The sequence below is a fragment of the Bison bison genome, unplaced genomic scaffold, assembly GCF_000754665.1.
Source record: "Bison bison bison isolate TAMUID 2011002044 unplaced genomic scaffold, Bison_UMD1.0 scf7180017864133, whole genome shotgun sequence".
In the NCBI taxonomy this organism is placed as follows: Eukaryota; Metazoa; Chordata; class Mammalia; order Artiodactyla; family Bovidae; genus Bison; species Bison bison.
This window is the reverse complement of record NW_011494705.1, coordinates 900,399-909,812: the sequence shown is the minus strand read 5'-3', so window position 1 is coordinate 909,812 and position 9,414 is coordinate 900,399. Positions and strand designations below refer to the sequence as shown.

Genomic DNA, 9,414 nt, shown 5'->3' with positions numbered 1-9,414 from the left:
GGACACAACTGAGCGACTTTACTTTCACTTTCCACTTTCATGCATTGGAGAAGGAAATGGCAACCCACTCCAGTGTTCTTGCCTGGAAAATCCCAGGGACAGGGGAGCCTGGTGGGCTTCCATCTATGGGGTCACACAGAGTTCGACACGACTGAAGCGACTTAGCAGCAGCAGCAGCACGGGGGAGGAGGGAGGACCCAGTTTTAGGACAGTTTAGGTACACCTCTCTGAGGACAGGACATGTAAGTCGAGAACCGAGTAATACGGCAAAGTAAGCAATGGGATAAACAGAAGGAAAGCCCTGTGACTGAACATGCAGAGCCTCTTACTGTTCAGGGTACAGCAAAGCAGCAGGATGGCTGCAATGGGGTGACCCAAGGAGAGAAATGCAGGACATGGTCTCAGAGGGAGGTAGATCCCAGATGCATGGAGAGCCTTGTAGCTAGGAGGAAACACAATGAAAAACCTCTGCGGAGTTCTGAGTGGGAGAATGACTAGATTTATATTTTTAAAAGTAACACTAGCTGCTGTTTAAAAGATCAATACAGTAGGCCAGGCAACAAATGATGGAACTGAATAGTGGTTTCAGAGAGAGGAAAACATATCTGATTCAGGAGTGGGTGTGGGTGTGGGTGTGTGTGTGTGTGTTAGTCACTCAGTCATGTCCAACTCTTTGCAATCCCATGGACTGTAGCCCACCAGGCTTCTCCATCCATGGGGTTTTCCAGGCAAGAATACTGGAGTGGGTTGCCATTTCCTTCTCCAGCGGATCTTCCCAACCCAAGGATCAAACCCAGGTCTCCCACATTGCAGATAGACTCTTTACTATCTGAGATTTGAAAAATAGAGCCTACAGAATTTGCTGCTGGATAAGAAATGGGAATTTAACTGTAATAGCAACTGGGTGAAGAGTAATTTAAAAAATCATCTTTATGTGTATAGTTACAGTTGTTAAGGTACTTTTACGTGTATTATGTCATTTCACAATAACAAGAGGCAGGGGAAGGTCACACTGGGTCAAGATCCAAGTTCTGCCTCCTCTGCCAGCCTTGAAAAGCCCTAGGAAAAGTCCTTTGAATGGGTTTCTAGGCCCTAAAACAGTATCGTTCACTTCACAAGATTTCTGCAGGTACCAAGTGGTTGAAGTCTTTTGCAAATGTAAATAATGCCCTTTTTGAGGCAGAAAGCATCACACTGGCCAATGAGAGACACTATGTTCCCATCATTCAGGACAGCAGTGCTACCCCACTGCCACCACCATTATATTCCACATAGAACCCTGTATTGTAGTTGACAGAAAACAGGCAAACTTCTTAATTCTGATATAAAAAATAAAAGCCTACATAATATAAGCATGGTTCAATCCATCCTAGAAACAGGAGAAAACAGTTCCTTTTGCTATAAATGGCATTGAAGTAAAACCACCTCTTGCAAGATAAAATCCAAACCAAGTAAACTTTCACTAGAGATGTTATCACCAAGCCTTCAACTTATTGCTTCAAGTCCTATCTGTAAGTTCATATACAAAGTCCCACAGAATTTATTTTTCCCATCCAAGGCTTTCATATTATTGCAGAATATATCCAACCTTAAGCAAAAATGGAAAAATATATGTAAAGTATTTAGTTCATTATGTATTTTTGAGAGTTATCTTGAATGTCAATGTGCACTGTGTACCTAGTCGATAACCTGAATAACAGTAAATAAAACTCCAAGGATATTTAGTGTATAACCCTATCCTCCATCCCTCATATTCAACTGGAGCCTCCATAAACATGACCATTGCGGCCATGCGATTATATTACATATAAAACCACATCGTAAGTACCCTCCAAAGCACACAGCCATTAAACTGCCTTGGACAGAGTCGAAGACAAATCCTTAATACAACAAATGAAGGTTTGTTTTATGCAACACTATGAAGGGTCGTATCATTCAGACTCCAGAGCACAATGACAATCTGTCCTACTTCTGTACTTTCTAGTAAGACTTTCTACCTTACAAAACACGTCGTATTTCTCTAAATCAAGAACCTTTAGGTCAGAGACACCCCATCTCAGATATATTTCACTGCAACTGCAGGAACACTACACAAATACATCATCCTTCAACAGGCCTATCACTTCACTTAGCTTGCATCTTCCCCCAAACTTTAACGACAAGTTAAATACACGTTCACCAGGTTATAGCCAGCAAATGCTTTTGCAATTTAGGCACTTGAACTCGCATAGTGAGCAACACAGAGGTTCAACTAATTTCCTTCATTAAAAATGACCAAAAATTCTCAAGGTTTTGTCTTCGTGGACTTCAAGGAACATTTCACATCTGAGCATTTGATGTTTCTGTAAAGAACTTACAAAACCAAGATGAATTTTCTACGGTTCTATTCGTACTTGTCAAAGTATATATTCATAAGAAACCAAAAAACGATTTTTAAAAAGTGCAGGAAATCCAGAGGCCAAAATTTCACAAGGTCCCCCATACCTCTCTCCCCCAATTCCCGCCCGGTCTCGCGTTAAAACTATTTCCTCCAAACAGAAACAGCTCTCGAAGAGTTTGCCAAGCAGAGTAAAATCACTTCGCTGAGATAACGAACGGAAACGCATTTAAAGCAAAGGAGATCGCGGAAGCGAGGGCGGTGGGGCGCGGAGCCCCCACGTCCCTGGACCCCAGCAGCAAGGGGCGAGCATGTGCCGGGCGCTGCAGGACTCGCGGCCCTCCCGGAGCCGCCTCCTGAGGCACAGGGCCCCGCCCGGCCTCACCCTCCCGGTTCATTCATTCTGAACCTGCGACTACCGCACCCCTGCACTCCCGCCCCGGCCGAGACTGGGCTCCGAGGCCGAGTGACCGCGTCGGGCCACAACCCCTGCCCGGAGTCCGGGCCCCGCCGCGATTCCCGCGCGCCCGCGGCCTCTATTCTGGGGTGGTCCGAGAGGCCGCGGAGGCCCGCGCCCAAAACCAGAGTCCCGCAACACCGCAGCCCCACCCTCCGCCCAGGCGCGGGCCAGGCCTTCCCCGCTCGCGGGGGAGCCTCCTGGGGGCCCCCGATCGCCGCCACCCGGCTACCCCACTGCGGCCGGAAGTCTCCCCGGCGCCCCCTCCCCAGCACCCGACTTCCCTCGCCGCCGCATCCCAAACCCTCTCCGCGCTGCCTGGGGCCCCCTGCCGCGGGCCGCGGGCCGGAGAAAGCGAGGGGCCGAGCCGCCCAGTACGCCGACAGGGCAAGAACAGAGGCGGGAGGCCCAGGCGGTTACCTTGATAATCCTGCGGGGCAGCCCGGCCATCTTGTCAGATCCCGAGTTCGGCCTCTGGTCTCGTCTCCGGCTCCGCTCGCCTCACGCACGAGTGGAAGTCCCAGGCTCCACTTCCGGGGGACGTTGCCGCGCCCGCCTCCGCTGCCGCCGCCGCCAAGGCCCCTCGGGAAATGTAGTTCCTGCTCGGGCGCGGGCGGGCTTCCCTCAGACCTGGCCCCCTCCCCCGCGTTCCCCGCCCCAACCCCGGCCTCGGGGTGGCGGAAGTGACGCGCCGCGGCGGGGCAGGGACTTGGGGGAGGCGGCACGGGGCGGCGCGGAGCTCCGGCGCTCGTGGCCGATCCTGCCGCTCGCTGGTGGCACTGAGTGGTCCGCGCCCCGCAGGCCTCTTATCCGCGGCCAGGCCCGCGCCACTGGGCGACGTAACAGAGGCCTGGCCACCGACGTAGCCCATTCATCCGTTCGTTGGCTCTTTCAACGTTACTGCATTGCGCGCGGTCTGGGCTGGCGGTGGGCAAAAGACAGGTCAAATTGATCGCGGGCTCCTTCCTCAAAGGGAAGCGAAACACCGAAACTCCCAAGTAGGGTCTCTAAAGTTTTCCAGTGAAACTCTAGCCAGAATTTTGGTGCCTAAATTTTGCATAAGTCGAGGCTTTTCGGTACACCCCTTAGTCCTAGGAAAGCTAAAAGAAAAGGATTTGGAGAGAGTTGGGGGAGGGGAATAAGAATGGTTTCTGAATGCCTGGCCCTAGCAGTTGACTTGCCGATTGAATCGCTGGAGGAATGACCTAGGAGTGGAGGATTAGAGAGTAATCCCTAAAAGAAGGATTACCCTTAGAGTGCTGGGGTGCTAAAGGATTAAAGTGAGGGTACCCGAAAATCGGATTGTTGGGGAACCATTTCGTAACACCCTGATGATTGATTGCTTGCTATGTGATGGACTTTATGCGGTATTATTTTACTTTTTCATCATAGCAACCTTAAGGTGCTTCCTCCACTTTACAAATGAGGCTCAGAGACATTCCCTTTTCCCCAGGTTGTGTGGGAAGTTTCGTTCCGAGGCAGATCTGCCAAAACATGGACCCCTTAACTACTTAGCTACGGAATTTCCTCGCCCAGTAGCACAGACAGTAGACGGTAACTTAAAAAGTGTCCGGTGCTGTGTTAGTGGATGAGGATACAAAGAGGCTGACCCTGCCTCCCAAGAACTGAAGAGTACAGTGGAGAATAGAGACAAGTCAACAATTACAATTCAGTGCGTTAAGGACATAGTAGAGGTTCCTTCAAGATGTTATTTGAACACAGAGAGACGTTAATTGCTTGAGAAGTCAGAGAAGGCTCCTCAAAGGAGAAGTGGCATCCTTAAGGATGAAGAAGAATCTGACTTGGTCAGGGGAGCATGCCAGGCCTAGAAAGCCTGCGAACTGCATTGAGCTGTAAGGAAAAAAAAAATCAGTGCATTAAAGAATAGAGAATATAAATGCAAGAAACCTAGTAAGAATAACAAGAGAAAATGTCATTAGCGTGATGCTGAATGATTACATGGACTATCTCATTTAATGATAAAGTGTATAAGGTAGGCTGTCTTATTACTGTTGTTTTTTAGATGAGAAACCAAGCCTCAAAGGCAGTAATGAGAACTTTGAATATCTAGAACTCTGAAATGAGTAGTTCTGTCATTAGAAGAATTTGGGAAAGTAAATGACACTGGACAGAGATACTGGCAGAATATTTCAGAGAGGTCCAGGAACCCACCTTGATAGGAAGAAAGGCAGAGTGAATATGGGATTAGAAGGGTTCTAGTCCAGTTATCTAGTGCATAAAAAATCAGCTTCAATTTAGTGCTGAAAAGGACAATAATCATTTATTTAGTTCTTGAATCTGCAATTTGGGCAGGGCTTGGCAGGGAAGGCACATCTCTCTACATGCTGTGTCAGCTTGGGTAGCTTGACTGAACCAGAAGCACTTCCAGGGTGGCTCACACAGCAGGCAAGTTGGTACGAGCTGTTAGTCCTGCTCCAAATGGGCCTCTCCCTGGAAAAACCTGGGCTTCCTCACTGCCTGGTGGCTGGGTTCCAAGAACGAGTGTTCTAGCAGGCAAAAGTGGAAGCTGAATCGCCTTTTTTTTTGACCTAGCCTTGGAAATCAGGTAGCATCACTCCCGCCATAATCTACTCATTGACTTCTCGTCATAAAAACCCACCCAGTTTGAAAGCTAGGGGACATGGTCCCCCTCTCTTCAAAGAAGAACGGCATATTCTAGAAACTAGCAGGGTATACATATGATAGAAAATACGACTGTGACCAACTTTGAGAAACACAAACTGCCACAGGTATATTTGTCACAACGTGTTTACAAGCCACCTGCCTTAGAATCATCCACAACGCTGGTTAAAATAGCATTCCGGGAGCCCTTTGCCAGAGATGCTAATTTTCTAGGTCAGTGCTGAGGCCTGGAACTCTGCATGTAAACATCGTGGGTAATGTTGATAGATCCTAAAATTTGAGAATGAAAGATTTTGAATAAACAGCAAAATGTTGCCAGTGACTTCTTTTGACTATTCTGTATCAGAATGGATAATGAGAGTCGTGGAGATTAAGAGTGAGGGCACTGAAGCCCCACCTAGATTTGAAAACAATTTGCTTGTCTGATCTTTGCTTCACCTAGAAGGTGTACTTCATGTGCTTATTGTGAAAGTTCAGTGATATACAAATATACATATTAAGTACTTAGAACACTTCATAACATATAGGGCTATTATTTTTGTAGTCTTGATGAGGACCGTGTATAGTTTTCTATAGGAAAGCAGGTTTTTTTGTAAAGCACTTTAAGCAACTAGCTCTTTTGTATTTTTGGCTGTGCTGGGTCTTCACTGCTGCGTGCAGCCTTTCTCTAGTTGCGTTGCTTGGGCTTCTTATTGCCATGGCTTCTCTTGTTGCTTTGACACAGGTTCTAGACACAGGCTCAGTATTTGTGATGCACCGACTTAGTTGCCCAGCAGCACGTGGGATCTTAGTTCTCAAACCAGGGATCAAACCCATGTCCAGATTCCTAACCACTGGACCACCAGGGTAGCCCAGGAAACCAGTTCTTTTAAAACTTGTCAGTATAGCTTGTTTGGCCAAGATAGGTTTGATGGCATGAAATTCTCTTAGATAAATATTATATATATAAAATATAATACCCCAGTGGCTCAGCAGCAAAGAATCTGCCTGCAATGCAAGAGACACAGGAGACAATTCCTGGGTCTGAAGGATTCCCTGGAGAGGGCATGGCAAATGGCAACCCACTCCAGTATTCTTGCCTGGAGAATCCCATGTACAGAGGAGCCTGGTGGGCTACAGTCCACAGGGTCACAAAGAGTTGGACACGACTGAAGCTTCTTAGCATGTATGCATATATATATATATATATATATATATGTATATAAATGTCTTTACCCTTTTTTTTCCCCTTTGAGAACAGCTCACACTATACTCATCTGGAAAATAAACTCCAAACTTCTGGTTTATGTAAGTCCTGTAGAACAGGATATATTTTAGAAGGACAGGTTGCCACAGGGCTGAGATGCAGTGTTTATTCTCAGCTTAGAAAGCTGGTTAAGAATCTTACTATAGCCATAAAATACAGAAAAAATAAAATAAGGTTATCTGCAAAACAGCCGGAGAACAATAGTAAAACAGACTTTTATTCTATGATAGACAGGGAAGCCTGGCATGCTGTATTCCACGAGGTCGCAAAGAGTTGGACAGGACTGAGCGACTGAACTGAACTAAACTGAACCTTTGGATTTTGAATGTGTTACCTATTCCAAACATAAAATAATCCAATTCACTAATTTCAAGCATCTAAAAGGTGTTCAAAGTTCTTTACATGCTGTCCAAGAATGATATCACAGGGACTTCCCAGGTGGTTCAGTGGTTGAGAAGCTGCCTTGCAATGCAGGGGACACAGGTTCTATTCCTGCTTGCAGAACTAAGTCCTACATGCCAAGGAGCAACTAAGCCCATGCGCCACAACTAGTGAGCCCCTGAGCCACAACTAGAGAGACTAGCTGTGTGCCGCAGCGAAATATCCCACATGGTGCAACAAATATCTTTCGTGCTGCAGCTAAGACCTGATATAGCCAAATAAATATATACATAAAAAAGAATGATATACAACTAAAGAAAAAAAAAGGAAAACTAATTTTAAAAAAAGAAAGAGAAAGAATGATATCATGTACTCAAAATTCAAAAACTGCCAGTCCATTGTATTGAATAAATAAGAACAACCAAATAGCCTCACTAAAGTGAACAGTGCTAGGCAGAACTCTTAGCTAGTTAGTCTTTTTTTGGCTCTTCATCAGACCTTCTTCTTGTCCAGGTTTTTTTTTTTTTTTTGTATATATATATATATATTTTTTCCCCCAGGCTCTGCTCCTTTCAGAACTCAAACTCCAAGGGCCTTTCCACTATAATACAGGGAAGAGGGCCTAAGAATGCTGTGTTGGAGAATTTAGAGGACTCCTGTTCTACTGAAATTCTTACTCCTCAAAATACTATTTTAGTGCTTCCTGTTCCTTCCCCACCCCTCCCACCGATATTTCAGACGTTCACTGCAGCCTGCTAAGTCAGTCGTGTCTGACTCTTTGTGACCCATGTAGCTCACCAGGTTCCTCTGTCCACGGAATTTTCCAGGCAAGAATACTGAAGTGGGTTGCCATAATAGCAGAAACATATGTACTATCTACCCTGCAGGTAATGTCTTAGGACATTTATACCTGAGCTCCTCAGAGTCATGGATCTTCTCTATCTTGGGCATCTCTGGATCCCTGGGACCTAGCTCAGGGCTAGATCTGCATCAGACCTCCCAAAAAGAACTGGTCAAGGAAATTAATCCATGAGTTCAGGTTGAAGATAAGCACCTGTTTGAGAACGGCTGCCTAAATTCCTCATCCATAAGTGATTGCTTACAGAAAACACAGGATATTGATGTTCATCCCTAAACTTTTCAAGTTGACTTCCTGGAGGACAACAGAGTTGTTTTGTTTTGTTTTTTCTTTCACAAACTGTCTCATGCTTTTTAAAGACAGAGTAGATCAGTTTGGAAAATGATAGATCGGTCACCTTTAACAGAGGTCCTGTTTCCATTATGAGCAATAGTCTTCATGCAGAAGTATTTGTTGGCAATACACTTTTTGTTTCTTAACAAATAAGAAAACTGTTTCGTGGGCGATCAAGACAGAAGTATCTGTGAGAAAAGGGTTCGTGAACACTGACTCGGGGAGGAAGTGGGTGGGGGAGGAAGAAATGGCTACACACTGATTTTAGAAAAGAAAAAAAAAAAAAACCCTGCCAGTTCATATTTGTGACTTCAACATAAATAGCTGAGCACTTACAAAGTGTTAGCCCACACAATGCCAGCCTGTGAGAAGGAACCCAGTGAGGTCACCCAGGGTCATAGGAGCACTATCTCAAGGTGGAAAGACTCTGGAAAGATGAGACCTAAGAGGATCAGGGTAATAAGACTGGCCTTTTTTCACCACCTGATGCTTTACCAAGCATTTTTGAATGCCATCTTACCCACAGGAAGCTTTAAGTGCATGCACCCCTGGAGACATTAGCCCCTCGTTAATTCTGGATGAAGGAGGGTATTCCTCTCTTTGGGCCAGTTCCCAGTGGAAACAAGATTCCAGAGGATGGTGACTCGAGGGTTGGCCAGAAGCCTGACTGGAACAGCTCTGAGAGCAAGGCTTTTCCCCGGGCCTCCGTGCGTCACTCTTCCAGGTTCCCCAGAGAATAGTTGCCCGAGATGACTCCACCTGTGACCGCTTACTCAGCCTACCCAGCCTAAGCTCTTTCCCCACATCTTCTCCCCCGGTGTGCCCTGCCCAGGCTTCTCGTCAGAACACTCCCATCACCTTTCTTCCTCCACCCATCACTGATCTCTCTCCAGTCCTACTGACGTCTCAAATGCTTCTCACTCGTGTCTCTCTCTTTCTGCAGAAAACTGCTGGCCTGCTTCCAGCATGATTAGAAGTGTTTTGAAAACTTTGTTTTGCTTTCCAGTACAATAATTTGGGTTGTAATATACTCTGAAGCAGAGGTTTTCAAACTTTGGAGTGCTAATCACCTCAGGGGCTGGTGAAACACACAGGTGCAGGAGCCCCGCCCAAGATCT

At 46.3% G+C, this 9,414-nt stretch overlaps 1 protein-coding gene across 1 annotated transcript in view; it reads right to left on the bottom strand.

The window, feature by feature from the left end:
• Window positions 1-3,380, bottom strand: part of UBE2N (ubiquitin-conjugating enzyme E2N) — a 43,232-nt gene extending 39,852 nt beyond the window's left edge. The window contains exon 1 of the mRNA XM_010839700.1: window positions 3,255-3,380. Coding sequence (XP_010838002.1) covers window positions 3,255-3,284 — 30 coding nt within the window. The 5' untranslated portion in view covers window positions 3,285-3,380. The remainder of the gene's footprint in view (window positions 1-3,254) is intronic.
• Between the last annotated feature and the right edge of the window lie 6,034 nt (window positions 3,381-9,414).